The sequence below is a fragment of the Tyto alba genome, unplaced genomic scaffold (assembly GCF_018691265.1).
Source record: "Tyto alba isolate M040663 unplaced genomic scaffold, T.alba_DEE_v4.0 Super-Scaffold_41, whole genome shotgun sequence".
Taxonomy (NCBI): domain Eukaryota; kingdom Metazoa; phylum Chordata; class Aves; order Strigiformes; family Tytonidae; genus Tyto; species Tyto alba.
This window is the reverse complement of record NW_024881317.1, coordinates 8,693,007-8,708,519: the sequence shown is the minus strand read 5'-3', so window position 1 is coordinate 8,708,519 and position 15,513 is coordinate 8,693,007. Positions and strand designations below refer to the sequence as shown.

General features: G+C 44.9%; 1 protein-coding gene across 4 annotated transcripts in view; it reads left to right on the top strand.

Moving 5' to 3' along the window:
• NTRK3 (neurotrophic receptor tyrosine kinase 3) overlaps positions 1 to 15,513 on the top strand; it is a 230,908-nt gene that overhangs the window by 62,927 nt on the left and 152,468 nt on the right. For all 4 annotated transcript variants that reach the window (XM_032994218.2, XM_032994217.2, XM_042803989.1 and 1 more), the window contains exons 6-11: positions 2,202 to 2,344; positions 2,943 to 3,084; positions 5,316 to 5,612; positions 9,159 to 9,182; positions 10,040 to 10,110; positions 11,941 to 12,043. In XM_032994218.2, coding sequence (XP_032850109.2) covers positions 2,202 to 2,344; positions 2,943 to 3,084; positions 5,316 to 5,612; positions 9,159 to 9,182; positions 10,040 to 10,110; positions 11,941 to 12,043 — 780 coding nt within the window. The remainder of the gene's footprint in view (positions 1 to 2,201; positions 2,345 to 2,942; positions 3,085 to 5,315; positions 5,613 to 9,158; positions 9,183 to 10,039; positions 10,111 to 11,940; positions 12,044 to 15,513) is intronic.

Genomic DNA, 15,513 nt, shown 5'->3' with positions numbered 1-15,513 from the left:
CCATTTGCGTGAGGAACCTCATGTAGCATAATCCCACCGTGTAGTCAAGAATAAGATGATTGAAGCTGATTGGGGTAGTTTGTGGATTAAAGATAGAGCGTGTGGGTAAATGTGGGGCTGCTGTTTCTGTGTATGCGTTTGAAGGCATGGGGTGATTTGGGGCATTTCCCTTATTGTAATGCTGTTGCTTGACAAAGTGTGATGAGTCTACTTGATGTCTTGAAAAGGGATATGTTCCCCCTTTCTCTGTCTAACAAATCATAGAAACAGCATATTGTTAAAAGACACTGTCACTGTATCTTTCATAATTACTCTTAGGAAATACACGTCTTCATTTTCTTTTGTTTTATCTTTTTCAATTGAAAGCCCATATCTGTAGGGAAGAGGTAGGAGTGACTTTATATCTCTTTGTTTCCTGCTCAAAGAGTCCCGTGCCCCCAGGAGCAATGTGAGGCATGTTTAATACTTATCCTTTTTTCCTTCACCTTGTTTGCACATCAGCTGCTTGTTCAGAGTCAGTTTTTGCTCTGCTATTGCCATTACTGGAAAGCATCCTTTGCAGAGTAAGGGGAAGGAGGTGTACCTTCAGCAGAACAATTAAGCTGTCTATATGCAAGCATCTGTCAAATTCACAAGCTGAAAAAAAGGAAGAAAACCAGAGGTTTTCTTTTGGTGATGATTGTCCTCTGGTCTAGGAATTTGGGTTTGTTTCTTGTAGCAGTAGTAGACAAACAGCATGCACATTTGAATTTGCATGACTTTTTTTTTTTATTTTTTTCCCTTCAAGTTCACAGTGTCCCTTTACTAAGCTCTGGAAATTGGCCAAAGTATGCCTGCATGTGGATGAACTAAAAAGATTCGGGTGTGCTGTAATTTCCTCCCCACATGGGAAGAATAATCGGCAAGGATTAGAGAAAAAAAAATAATCCTTAGGGATCAGGGACAGGAGGAGAGGTGACTCTATCAATGGTGATATTAGACTCTAGGAGATGGCAGGGTGCTGATTTGGGAACATGAATGTGCTGGTGTGCAGGGAGAACACCTTCTCTGATCTTGCAGTCTCCTGGAAGGGCAGGGAGCCACACTAATCTGCTTTCCTCCAGAGGAGAGTCAGACTGTTCTAGCATTAAGACGACTCAAGGGATGTTGTAACAACAACCCATTTGTCTTTGTCCTTTGGTGCTGGGGGCTGGCATGGCTTGATGTGCCCATGCTTGATACCAGCTCAACCTACAGAGACCATACATGTCACTCCCATCTCCCTCTCCACCGATTCCTACCACCTATGCAGCTCTGCCAGGCCTTGATCGCTGCCTCCTTTTTTCTGACATCCCCCCAAAACAGTACAATGTGGCTTCCCTCCGGGTGTCACTCCCTCATGGCAATGAAAGGATGTGTATCCCCATCCATGTCTTTGGGTTGGTGTGATGGATGCTGCTGCCCCATGACAGGAGGGGACTACTGATCAGGTCCCCCCTGTTCTCTCTACCCAATTTGCCTCTATGAACAGCTCAGAAAGCCTCCCCTATGCAAGAAGGGTGTTTGCCACCCTTCTTGCAACCAGCGCTGTCTTGTTTCATATTGTGAGGGTATTTGGCACCTGTGGTGGCAAGTGAGGAGATGGTGTAAATCAGAGCCACCATAAATCTGTGAATCTCTCTGCCATCTGAGGAACTACAAGGGCACCTTTTATTAGGAGAGCTGCAGTTAATATGAGGACACATCCTTGATTACCTTCTCTTGATTCTTATAAATTAGAGGGACACTTTCCTCACCTGGAGTGCTGGGTACTCTGTTTTCTCCCTGGAGGTGGGGACATGAGAGATTCTCCCAGCATGTGCAGCTTTCCCAACCCAGGTGACTGCCCTCGAGAGCAGCTTCTGTGGGAGTAGAAGAGATGGGGATGGGGATTGTGTGAAGGGAAAGGCAGCCAGAACTGGACATCAACTTTTGGATTCCAATATGATGGGAGAGTCTGTTCAGCTGGCACATCTCCGGTGTCTGTGTTTTCCCCTATCTCCAAGACCCCTCCTTCCCTTGGTGTAGGGCAAGGCCATGCTGTTGCCTTCTGCTACTTACCTTGGGGTGCTGGAGGCTGATTTGGGAAACAGCTTGGTGGGATCTGGGTTCACATGTGTCCTGTGGCTGGCTGTAGAAAACACTGCTCTACACCTAAGTGCCTTGGTGTCTGGATCTTGTAGACCTCCCTGAAATCAGTGTGAGCCATGTGAACCTGACGGTGCGGGAAGGGGAGAATGCTGTCATCACCTGCAATGGCTCAGGCTCACCGCTGCCCGACGTTGACTGGACGGTGGCTGATCTCCACTCCATCAACACGCACCAGGTAAGGGTCTCAGGACCTCTGTGCTGCCTGCGCCCGATGTGGCAGGGGTGAGGCAGCTGCCGTGGGTTCCCCAGGTCTGTGCATGCTGGGCAGAGGGTCAGGTAGATGGTGGAGACTGCTATGAGAAATGCGAAAGGGTCATACCCTACCCACATGAGAACCTGGGAACTACCTGAAGGCAACAAAACCTTCCCTCAATATGGTTGGAAAGTGAAGATGAGATAGCTCCATATCTCAGTGTTCCCTAATTGAATTTAACTTATGCCTCCTCTAATGAAACTACCTGTTTACAGAAGCGTCTGCAATAGCTGTAGTTGAAATAGGCAGCTAAGCAAGCTTTTCTAGAGGCAAGCCATGTTTATGAGTGCTACAGTGCTGTGGCTCTCCCCCTTCCAGCGTTTCCTCTTATGAGATGTGCTGTATTTAATTAGGTGAGGAAACACCTCCCTTCACCCAGATCCTAGTTATCCTTGGATTTTGGAGACCTTCTCACATCTTATGTGGAAACTGTGATCTTCATCTTCTGGAGGCAGTAGTGGGGGAGGAGAGGAGCCACCAGATACTGATTTCTGTCTGTATTTCTCTCTGGGATTTTTAGACCAATCTCAACTGGACCAATGTTCATGCCATCAATCTGACCTTGGTGAATGTCACCAGTGAGGACAACGGGTTCCTGCTTACCTGCATTGCTGAGAATGTGGTGGGGATGAGCAATGCCAGTGTGCTGCTCACCGTCTACTGTAAGTAGCAGTGGAGAGACCTTAAACATATAGAAGCTAGAGGGCTGCCCTGGGAACCATTTCAATGCGTGGCCACTTGCTACCTGTGATATACTGGTTTTGTGGATGAGAATTAGGAGCTGAACATGGTAAGGAGGAGGTGGATCTTTGCACAGCTCTCTTAAGTGTCAGTGTTTTTACTTTCCTGCAGTTTCCATTAATGCAGAAATGAGTACTAGGGCAGGGGAGATGCAGCAGTGTCACACTGGTGGTGGACATCTCTCCACCCATCTCTTTGGAAGATCCAACAGAGAAAGAAAAGCTGTAGAGGGACAAAAACTCTGTTTACAAACACAGAGTTGCTCGCCCTGATGCTATGTGGGAGGTTAAATGTCACCCTTGCTAAAGCCAGTGTAAATCTTGCCTCTGATTTCAGGGATGTTAGTGCTTCCTCTCAGATCTGTTCCCACAAAGTTAAACTGCAAACGCTGTGTAAACGCACACATGTCAAATTTCAACTGTTCACTTTTTTTTAGCGAGTATCTAAACTTTCTTTGTGCTTTCTAATATAGCTTAACACAAACCTGACCTTAAGAGGAAGTTTACACAGCTTTGTGATCTCAAGAAGTTGAGATTTACTATAAGTTGCTGTGCCTGTAATATTTGCCCTTACTCTGTAGTTTGAAAAATCTGTCCCCTACCCCCAACATTGCCAGGTAGAGTGTAGAACCATGTGGCGTTCTGGATAGTCTTGGTGAACCCACACATATTGTGTGTCCAGGGCAGTGCTGGAGCCATGGAGTCCTGTAGACAAGGTAGTCATGAGGGATAGGAAAAAAGGAAAGTAGATGCTTTACTGCTTTTATCATCCTCCCAATAAATACAACCGATGGATTGAAGAATGGAGGTAATTAAAGTTCAGATCAGCTCAGAGGTGATTGGTTAGCAGGCAGGTGTTTTTTGCACTGTGTTTTAGAATCTTTTCCTCCACACCTTAAAAAGAACCATGCCAATGCCTGTTTTCACCCATGTAATCCTCTCAGCTGCTGACAATTTCTGTTACCCCTGCTCTTGTTGCCCAGACTCATCATTCAGGCTCTAATTTCACACTGAAAAGATCTGGGTTTGTGCGTGTAGGTGGCTGCCTGTTTTGAATCCTCCTTGCCAGGAAGATGTGAACAATCCACGTGCAGATTTAGGCTTGTAAGTGAAAGGAGGTGGCTGGGACACGGCTGTGTGGTTCGGGGTAGCTGGGTGCTGGTGGGAGAATTTTGCTCAGCTCCAACCAACTCTGCACCTTTTTCTCTTCTACCACCATCACTGCCTGAAAAATCCACTGTCTCTTTTCCAAAAGGTGGGTCAAAGTTAGTGCATTGTTTTTGTTCCTTGTGAATGCCTCGTGGATTGTTTTTGAAGCTGGGTGCTACCAGGAAAAGGAGAGTTTTAGGGAAGATTTACATCTTTTTGTGTCCTTTGTTTTTGCACAAACCTCTGTTCTTCTAGTTCAGAACTTGCCAGCCTTGGGGTTTTGGACCTTACATGTAGGTGTTGTAAATGGGGTTTCAGAAGCGATGGCAGAGCAACATTTGAATTCTTGGGATGTCCCAGGAGATGGGGGGAAGACAATGCATATGCAATAAATTGCAGGCAGAGTCTCTGCTTTTCTTTTCCTTCTCCCACTCAACTCCCTTTAATTAAAACACCCCTGGAGGGTGTTCGGCGGGTGAGAAACTCCTTTGGGACATTCAGGCAGTCAGAACCCCCAAGGACAGGCAGTTGCTGAGGGATCTTTGCTTCCACAGCTGTGCAATCCAGAATTGTTCAGTGCGACTGGAGAGCTCCCATGGGCACCTTGCACATGTGTAATTTAACAGTGCTACGTCATGGTGTCCTCCTTAACGGGAACAGACGGCCTCGCTGTGATCCCTTGAGGGAAGGAGAGCAACAATAGGTGTGTGGACGGGGCAATTCCAAGATTTATTGTTTTTGGGCTGCTGAAAGGTTCATTCCTGTTGTTAATTTGTCTCCCTGTTCAGAAGCCCAGGAGAGCTGGCTATGGTTCAGATCCTGTCTTCTGGGGAGCATGGGGTGGTTCTTGTGACTTACCACTGCTTCTTTGCAGACATCCATGGGAAGAGTAGAAGGAACAAAGGATTTTGGAGGTTGCATTTTCAATAATCTTAATTTCCATTGTGCACAGAGATGTGATGTGGGTCGAGGTGTGCTGTGAGCCTGCCATGCTTCTCTTTTAGATCCCCCTCGCATCTTAACTCTGGAGGAGCCAGTGCTACATCTGGAGCACTGCATTGCATTTGCAGTGCATGGGAACCCAGCTCCCACCCTTCATTGGCTGCACAATGGCCAGGTCCTTCGGGAGACAGAGATCATCCACATGGAGTTTTACCAACAAGGGGAAGTGTCTGAGGGTTGCCTGCTCTTCAACAAACCCACTCATTACAACAATGGCAACTACACGATTGTGGCCACCAACCATCTGGGCTCAGCCAACCAGACCATCAAAGGACACTTCCTTGAAAAGCCCTTTCCAGGTAGGGTATTCAGTTTCTCTCATTAGGGTTTCTTGCATTCCAGAGGTCTTACTATGGTCCCACTAGTAGTCCTTGCACCTAGACAAGGCCTTGACAACTGAAGTTGGCCTTTCTCTGAGCAGCAGGTTAGAAGTGACCTCTGGAGGCCTCTCATGACCAACATGATTTTCCTACTCAAGAGTGCTTTGGTGTCATAACAACACTTCTATGCAGAGACACACACTAGCTGGTTTAGATATTTATGTTGTGTAACATATTCTACAGCATTGTGTTTGTTTTGTTTGTTTGGTTTTTTTGTTGTTGTTAGTTTTTTTTGTTTTGTTTTTGTTTGCTTGTTTTTTAAGATCTTTAGGGATTTTTGGTGAGAATATGGTGTAAGTTTCATCAATTATTTTGGATTTTCTATGGGGTGCCCCAAAGAGGTTGCCCAGGTTTTTTTGAGAGAAAGCATTCTTCTATGTGATTGCTGGTTATAAGATAAAGAAAGGAAAGCCCTTCGAAGTGATGCAGCTTTTTTTTTTTTTTTTTTTTTTTCTTCTAGCTTGCATTTGTGAAATGATTAAGGCTGGATGCAGCAGTGTCAGGATTATTTTCTTTTTGAATAATACCTGTGCAGTTCTGGAATGACAGGTCTACAAAAGATGCAACAGTTCAATTAGTTGCTTTGCATCAGCTTGCTGGAATTTCTTAACTGACTGTTTGGAATTCCCCATGCTACTTCCTAGAGATTCAGGGCTTAACTGGAAAAAAAAAAACCATTTGAGGACATGAAGATCCAGCTCTGGAAAGTGCAATAGTGGTTGTGGTGACCTGCCTGTTCTATAGGAGTGTGGAGGGTCTTGATCGGTTCTCTGGCATTGCAACACTGTGCTGGTCATCATGGGGTTAAGATCTGTTCATGCTTCTGCCTTCAGGAATGATGCCATGAGAAAGTGGCAGCTCTAAATTGGCCCCTGCAGCCCAAGAAAATCCAGCAAAATAGGGCGTTTGCTAAATATAGAAAAATACCAACGGTACTCTCATTTATTATTTATATCACACCATATATGTACATAGAGTTTTGCCGCAGGTCAAATACTGTAAATGCAAACCCAAATCTCTGCCTTGAAGATCTGACAATTGAACAAATGAGCTGATATGGATGGGAGTGGAAAATTTGTATTCTGGCTTCAAGGATGATGCCCTGTTTGATTATCTGACCTATTTATGTTTCCTTCTGTCAGGGCAGAAGAGCAGCTTATCAAATGTAGGTGGGTGAGGAGAGGCGCACAGGTTTGCATTCTCAGCTCTGTCAGGTCCCACCTTTGTGACTCAGTTTCCCCATCTGTGAAATAGGGACAGCTCTTAAGTAGGTGGTGGACCTCCAGAAAAGGGGGAAGATCTGCTGTTCTGGAGAGATGATTTTGGAAATGGATCTGAGCTGTGCTGTGATGTGGGAAGGCATGTTGATGTTTGAACAGCCTCTGGTGTCAGAGGCTCTGGGAGAATGGGACTATGTGAAATATATGTAAAATATTGCCCTTGCGAGTGCATCTTCACCCACACCTCTTGTGTGTTGTTGGTGTGGAGTACTTACTGACCCTGAACCATCTCTCAGCAGAAACTGACCCATTTCTTTTATTTCTTCTGATATAAATTCCCAAGCCATTCCTCACCCTAGCAGACCCTGTCAACCCAATGCAGGATGTAATTTACCTTCTGTGAAGTTCAGTATTCCGTCCACTGCCACAGCTGACATTAACACTCAATGCAGCTGACTTTTATAATTTCCCATTTGAAGATAGATTCCTCGAGAAAATGCCACAAATTGAAGGTTCCCCAGTGTGGTTCACTCAAGAAGCTTATTGCCTATAACATTTTGCACGTGCAAGGGTTTTGCAGTCACTACCCAGGATGAGACTATTAGTTTTAATTAATTAATGAAAGCGTAGTACCTGGAAGATTTCCCGTCAGCATAGAAAAGGACCTGTGACTGTGGTTTTTTTTTTTTAGAAACCTCTGGTCTGCAGCCTCTCATTGGTACTGTGACAAGTTGTGCTTCCCAGGTTGAGAGGAGAAAGGTGCTGTCAGAAGCTGGGTGAGAGCTGGGAGATATGTCCTATGCCATATCCTGCTTCTCTGTGATGTTGTGGCTCTAGCAGCCAGGGCAGTAGCTCCCAGGACAGATTTATGTCATGTCCTGATAAAAACCTCATTGCAGGTTGTCATTGACATCTCTACCGTAGGCTACCATCTCCTTATTTAATCCACAAAGGTTAATGTACCTACCTCCCTCACGATAAGTGAATTTTTTTGGGAATGCCTCACAGAACCCAAGCTGGCTAAAATTTCTTGGCTATGTCTTATACTTTGAAAAATAAAGTTTAGTGGGAAAAAGTTTTTGTGGATTTCTGTTGAATCTGCTTAGTCCAGCAGAGAAAAATAGAAAGGGGAAAATGTAGAAACAGCAAGAGTTTTACGACCAGATTCTGTCTGTTTCAATTGGAAAAAAAAAAGTCTCCAAATGAAATATTTCTTCCTCATTTCTCCCCCACACCCCTTGCTAGAAAAAGCCAAGGAAATTTACTCTTCTGCTTGACTTGAAACAAAAATATTTTTTCAGGTTTTTTACCCCTGGTTTGGAGAGCTGTGTTTGTCACCCGGGGGTTGTTTTACGCTTCCCTTCCAAACCTCACCCATACTTCAGTGTGAATGTTTCAGCGTCCTTCCAGTCCTCTGCCAGCAAAGCTGTGTAAACTCCAGTTAATATCGGGCTCAATTTCTTACATGGGCGAGTGAATTGAAAGCTGACGTTATTCTCATGCTATGTAAACTGAGTGTCACTGAGAGCTTTAGACCTCATCGTCTGGGACCTTGTCTGCCTTTGGAGCTGAAGGAGCTTTACTGAATAGACTGGTGCTGTCAAGAGGTGCTGACCGCAGGGACCGGCGTGGCTGTCTTGAGCAAGAGGCAGCTCTAGGGTGGCCACAGCCTCCATGTCCAGTTCGGATGTTATTAGCTTTTATGAGTGGCTCATGAAAAGAAGGTCAGAGGAGGTCTCCTCTAACACCCTGCCCCATGCTAGGATCTCCTCCTTAGGAGCTGGTACTCATCTTTGTAGGACTTTGTCCTTGGGTGAACACTGCCATGTAAGGCAAAGACTGCTTCTCTCTCCTCCACCTCCATCCTGCTGAGCCCCATGTGTATGTTGAGCTCTGCTCTCCTGCTTGAAAACAGTGTAATTTAACAACTGATCAGAAGTTTGGGTAGCATGCTGCTAGTTGTTCTCAATTTTGGCCTTGCAGTAGCATCCTTCCCCTCCTGTTTCAGCCCAAGGCCCTGCACAGTTAACCCTGTGCTATCCATCCTGACGTCCAGCATGTCCTGCTGGTACTTGTGCTGCAATTTCCAGTTACAATTGCCCAACAGGAAAAAAAAAAAAAAAAAGAAGTTGGTTTCCTGTGCACTTTAGGGTGGTGGGGTGTGTCTGAGGTGGGTTGGGAATGAGACCACTCTCCCTTTGCTATGCTGCTAACTGTGTTGCTTCTCTCTTTGTCCTTTCCACAGAAAGTACAGACAACTTTGTCTCAAGTAAGTGTCTCCTTGCCCTTTGCATAGTGTGGGTGTTCTGTTTTTGTTGTTCGCCCTACCCTTCTGTGAATTACATGCTCCTCGAGGGAAAATCAGGAAGCCAAAAGGAAGTTGGCAGAGGTTGCACAAAGTCCTGGCTTCCACATGCATGAGAAAGATGTCTGAGGAGCTCTTGATCAGCTGGGTAATCTCTAGAGCTCAGGCGATGCTCATTTCCCTGTAGTGACATCCTGAAGAAGCTCCCATAGTGGAAATGATAGTTGGTTGTGGTGTAGTGGAAGGGGTCTTAACTAGATGCGGGCTGGCCAATCCCTAAAGCTGTTGTGTGTTATGGCCCATTTATAGCATGCTCTTTAGTGTGGACTGGGATGAGAAGTAGGACTCAATTTCTGCAGTGTTTCCTCAACAGATTCTTTATCTTTTTTTTTGGTAGTTGTTTTGGTTTGTTTGTTTGGGGTGTTTTTCCCTCTAATAAACATCCATGTAACTGTTTCTTTGGATCAAGTTCTGCTGGAATAAGACTTTTGTTTTTACCCTATTTAGCCCAGTAGATTTCTGAAACCTCTAGGAGATGGCTCAGCAGTGGAGGCCACCCACCCTAAGCCATCAGGCACCCAAATGTTTCTCATTTGTAAGGTTGGAGTGACATCAACATTGTCCTGGCCTGTGTTTTCTCTGCTGATGTGCACAGGACACTGATGGTTGATTTTGGTGCCTTCTGAAATAAAAAATTGCAACCTCTGTTAGGGGTTAACTGGACCTCGTTAGGTCAGGCACTGCCTTTGGGGATGTGCTGGTGCCTTGGGAGTCCCATGGGAGCCACTCTGAGTCTTCTGTCCTTGGTGTTTTGGTTTCAGTTGGAGATTATGAAGTGAGTCCCACCCCACCCATCACTGTGACCCACAAACCAGAGGAGGACACTTTTGGGGTGAGTCCTGTCCTTTTCTCTACAGAAATATTTTGCATGCATTTCTTGTTATTGATGACGCAATATTTGCATTCCTGTGCTGTTTTGAGAAGTTTGCAAGGAAAATCTTTTCCTTTATGACTCAAGACAACAATCAAAAGGATTTTGTGGCTTGTATCAGGCAAGTAAAATACTGACATGAACCATCTGATCCTCTTGGGTCTGCAGTGTGGAACCAGGGAGCCCTTTGAAAATAAGGCATCCTATGAAGTTGCTCCTGGCAGAGTCAGAAATTCTCATTCTAAAAAAGTAGCACCCAGAGAACAAACAAACAGACAATTGTGTGTTTCATACTATTATTGAGCTGTTAAGTTTACCCCTGTGAGGGACTCAGATTTAGCTTGGTTCAATTTTGTCAATGCCAGTTTGCCCTCTCTCCTGCTCTGCAGGGCATGCCAAAAATGAAAAAGGATAGAAAGCCTACAGCTTATCAGATCTCAACATTGTCTTTTTTCTGCAGAACCCAGGTAGAAAAAAGAAAAAAAAAAAATTGTGTATAAGTATTGGGAAAAAAAATTAGCATATTACACAATTGCTCTAATTCTGTAGAAGATTTAAGATCTTGAAACCCACCAGGTGTTAACAGAATGAACAAAACTCAATCCACCTTGGTTTCAGCTCTCATCCAACTGAGAATTTCCTGTAACTGAAGTGAAAGCTTTGAACAGTGAGTCTGGAGTAATAATCTTCACTGTTTATTAAATATAAAGCACAGAAAACAAGCTGGGGGATGAAAATAGAGCGTGGTAAAATAAAAAATTTTAAAATATTGTAGCTAATGTATCAAGGTCAGGGAAAAGGGTTGCAAAATGAAATTACTTTTTCTTGGTTAAATGAGGTATTTTCTATTATAGCAGAATACAGTTTTGTAAAAGGAAGCAAAGTCTAAGTGCATTGCAAAACCCAGTACAGGAGAACAATTGGACAAATGCCAAAGAAATTGTTGTTTACATCAATGCAATAAAAGTATCTCAAGCAAAGACTTGAAAGAATAAATATTCATAAATATTAAAATAAGCCTGGGATTGTAAACCCTTTAGGGCAAAGAGGTTTTCTTTTCTTTGCTTGTACACTGACACAGTGGAACTACAATTCCAGTGAAGGACTTTGGACATTGTTGTAGTATAAATGTTTATTACTAAAAATTTCAATAAATAGGAAACCATTAGAGGATTTAGGAAAACCAAATGTTTTTTTTTTGGGAAGATTAAAAAAACAAAACAAAAACAAAAACCAAAACCAAACCAAAACATAAAACCAAAACCACAGTTGTTCTTAATTTCTTTTGTTTTCTTTTTATGCTGTGTTATTTTCCCTCATTCTTTGTCCTGAGGCATGTTTGGATGGAGGCAGAATTGCTCTTTCTAAAGAATTTTCTGCTGCTCCTGGGTGTTCCCGGCTCAGGTTAATATAGCTTTAGTGTTGTGATGTCATGGAACAGTGGTGATGTCAGAAATGGAGGCTCATGATGTGGTGCAGTGAAGGGGGAGCTCAGGCATTGGAGCAGAGATTCTCCTTCTCTGCAGATATATGGAGGGAGAGGCTGGGAAGAACTGGTGCCAGAACAGCATCTCTGATGGGGAGATCCCAGTCCTGCAAACAGCTGGTGACGCTTCCAAGCTGTGCCAGAGTCCTCTGCTTTAGCTCGTATTTTCATCCATAGCTGATATCCACAAGGCTGCAGCAGATGGTATAAGCCTGCAGAAAGGTTAACTGGCCAAGGAGGTGCTGTATTTTCCGATCTAGACTCCTAAATTCCTCTGTCTTGACTCTAAGGCTTTTTCCTTTCAGGTTTCCATAGCAGTTGGGCTGGCAGCTTTTGCTTGTGTCCTCTTGGTCGTCCTCTTTATTATGATCAACAAGTATGGCCGGCGGTCCAAGTTTGGGATGAAAGGTACGTGCAGTTGCTTTCCTCTAGCAGGAGGCACCTTCCAGGATTGCCCGGCTCTTATAGCACACATGGAAAGGTGTTGTCCTTTTATTCCCTACATTGTCAGTATTGGTGCAAAGCCTTCGGAAGAGAATGTTGTCCGGTACTCTTCTGCTTGTTAAGAGATTAACAAAGCTATACAGGCTAGTGGTTCTCACCTGAATGTGCTTCTACTGGGCAGAAATATGCATGTGTTTTCCTTATCAGTACATGACTGCATCTATGGGTTGCCCAGAAGAGCTTTGAGCCTGCTCCCTCCAGCCACGCATTGAGGGAATTCTATTGAGGAGAGCATGTTCTTGGTTGAAATCTTTTTTGCGGACTTGATGATGCATGGGTTTCCCCTTGCATCTCACTGGGTGCAGAGTATGGGGTGTGAAGGTGGAACAGAAGGATGTGAAATTGGTTTGGGTTCTGTTGGAAAGTCAGGTGCACCCATTCTGTGCCTGTCTGAATGGGGACCAAGATGTTGTAAATTTGTAAGTTCCGTAGTGGGAAAGCAATTGCTGACCCTGTGTTTCCGCGATGTGGAAGATCTCTTTCTGCTTCTTTTCTGCTGGAAGGTTTCCTCCTTTGCATCATGAATAACTACGTTAGGGGCTATTTCAAGTGTCCTTGGTAGCGATTGTAAAGTGAGAAAGCATCTGATATTTGCCAGGCAGAACTGGTCCCTCTGTTCTACCAACACCAGTGCTGTCATGTGATAGAAATAATGCCAGAAGAAAGTAGATGATGCTGTCCCATCTGCTTTTTGTGACTGCTAGTATCTCCTTGGGCAGCGTTGGTGGTGCCCAGTGAAGGCTGGAGGAAGAGCCTTCACATGATAAAGTAATTCCCAGCCTAATTGGTGGCTCATGCATACACTGTTTGAAACCAGGCTTTGACAAGCATGGGCTTCTTCTGAGGCTCCAGAGTCACAGCCTATTTCCTGGCCTTGCTGGGGTCTGCATTACAGGGCAGGTTGATAGGTTTAGGAACATTTCTTGTGCTTGCCTGGGGATTTGTTTGCTCTGCGGAGATATTTCCTGAGTGGGTCCAGATGGGATTCTGGCTGGAGCTTCCCCTATGCATCCTATGGAGATAGAAGACAGGACATTTAATTAAATAGCCAACCTTCTACACCAACTTAGCAATATTTAGTCCATATGTCCAATGATAAGAACCATCTGGTAGGGTGTACTGACTGGTGGGTGGAGTAAAGGAATGGAAGACACGGTTCCTGGGACCAATTCCCAGCTCTTCTACTGACTCACTTAGTGTCCGTAGGCAATTAGCTGTCTTAAAGCAGAGACAGAGGTTAATTTCCCCATCTGTAAAACTGGGATGATGTTACATGCCTTCTGGAGGGATTTGTCAGAATGCTTTGGAAGTGCTTGGGCTTTTGCCACTGATGAGGCTTAAAGATACAAATATAAAAAAGGAAAGTAATTTCTGAACATAGCGGAAGAATCAAAGAGAAATGAACCTTACGTGAGTAACCAGTCTTGGTGCAAGGATGTGTATATGTGTTCAGAGGTGTTTGGATAAGTGTCGTAGTTGATATTCTACATTCCCAGAAATCAGAGGGATGCTGTGATGGGCACTTGTATGTGCAGTTTTTGGGAGGCAAAAAATTTTTAGCCAGAAAAACCTGCTTTTCTCCTCGTCATGCTATATTTCTCCCAATTCTGATATGAAACCACAACCTCACAAAGTTTCCAGAAGTTTTATTGATGACATTGCTTGGAGAGATGGAGTTGACAAAAATTAAATAAATCTTTAAAACCAGGGACATAGCTCTTTAATGAGTCACAAGTGTCATAGGCACCACCATGAGCAGCTGACTCACACTGCCTAAGCTCTGCTCCCCATTGGGGGATGCAAATCCTCTTGCCCTGTGGGAAGTCTCCCTAGCCACGGTGTCTTACCTGCTTTGAGCCTTCTGCTGTGCCCCAGTGCCTATTCTGCCTACCCTTTTTTTTGTATAGCCATAGCACACCATTGTGTACTGCTATGTTTGGCTTTGCATCTTTAGCCTTTATCTCCCTACTTTGCATCAGGCTTGCTACCAAACCTCACCACTTTTTCATCCACAACACAAATGCAACTCTTCCATTCGCCTGCAGTGGCTGGGATGTCTGCTGGTGCCCTGGCTATGGTCTATCCTGGTAGCTGTAGCTGATTTATTTCTCACCCCCACAAGAAATGTCACAGTCCACTCTACTTTTTCCAAAATGGAGTTGCTAAGATCTCCTTCCTCATTGTTCAGCAGGTCCACGAGGCCCGAGCCTTGCTTTCTCCTTAGGTTGCTTTGGGGTTTCAGCTGAGCTGTTGCAGATGGTCCTAATCTGGCAATTGTACCTTGAAGCTTGTGTTTGTCCTGTATGTGCTGAGTGTTTCTTCTCCTGGTGTCTCCTCTTTCAGTCCACTAATGGGCTGCTGTTCTTTTCCTTCTCTCTGGAGGCTTCCTGTTCATGGAGTGACACCCTTGTCCAAATCATCAAATCACTTTACTGAGTGGTCCTGAACTGCTTTTCCAGGGGCTAATGTACAGGTTTTACCTCATTCTGATACTCTCTATGGGACAGTGCAGCTGGCAACCACTTCCAAATCTCCTTTGTCTGGCACTTTCCTCTTGGTCCCTCATTATCAGTTAATTCTTTGGCAGGAGCCATCTTGTATGGCACCCAGCATGTTATCAATTACTAAGGAAAAAAAAACCAAACCCTGAGTCTTTTTGGGAAAGTGCATCATTCCCTGAATCAGGAGCTGTTTGTCGCCAGCTGATATGTTGCCACTTGTTGTTGAAATCCCAGCTTGGCAGGCCTGCAGGAGCAGGTTTTTCCTGTTGTTTTTGTCATGGATGCAGAACACTGTGTGCTCATGCTGGACACGTTACCCAAAGCACCTCGTGAGTCTCTCTAAGCACATTTTTTTCCCTTCTGCGGACCCTAGCATTAAGCAGATGGTTTATCTCCTAGAGAGAGAAAGAGGTGAACTTGGACTGACAAGGTTGGATGTCACATTGGGCTGGAAAGGAACTTGGGCCAGCCTGCTGGGTTGCCCGCCAGCCTTAAAAGTGGACTAATGGGATTCTAAGTGCCCAACATCCCCACTGCCTTTTCTGAAAAGAAAGTCACTGTGTGATGGGGCACATGTACTGGGGGAGGACTACGAGAGGATGGTGTGTCTGTATTTGTCCTCTTCTGTCTGGTAGCACACCCTTGGAGCACTGCATGAGTCTTGGCAGAGCCACCACTCTGGTTATGACCTGGCTACTGATACAGCCAACAGCCAAGGGGTGGAAAAGCCTGCACTGTCAAAGCGTGCCATCAACGGGATGGAGGGGTGGCATCAACAAAAGCTCCTTGTGAAAGGGACTCTGACGAGTTGTGCTCCCGGCTCCTTGGCGTCCCTTGGCTGAGCTCACAGAGGCTGGCCCTGTGCCATCCCCC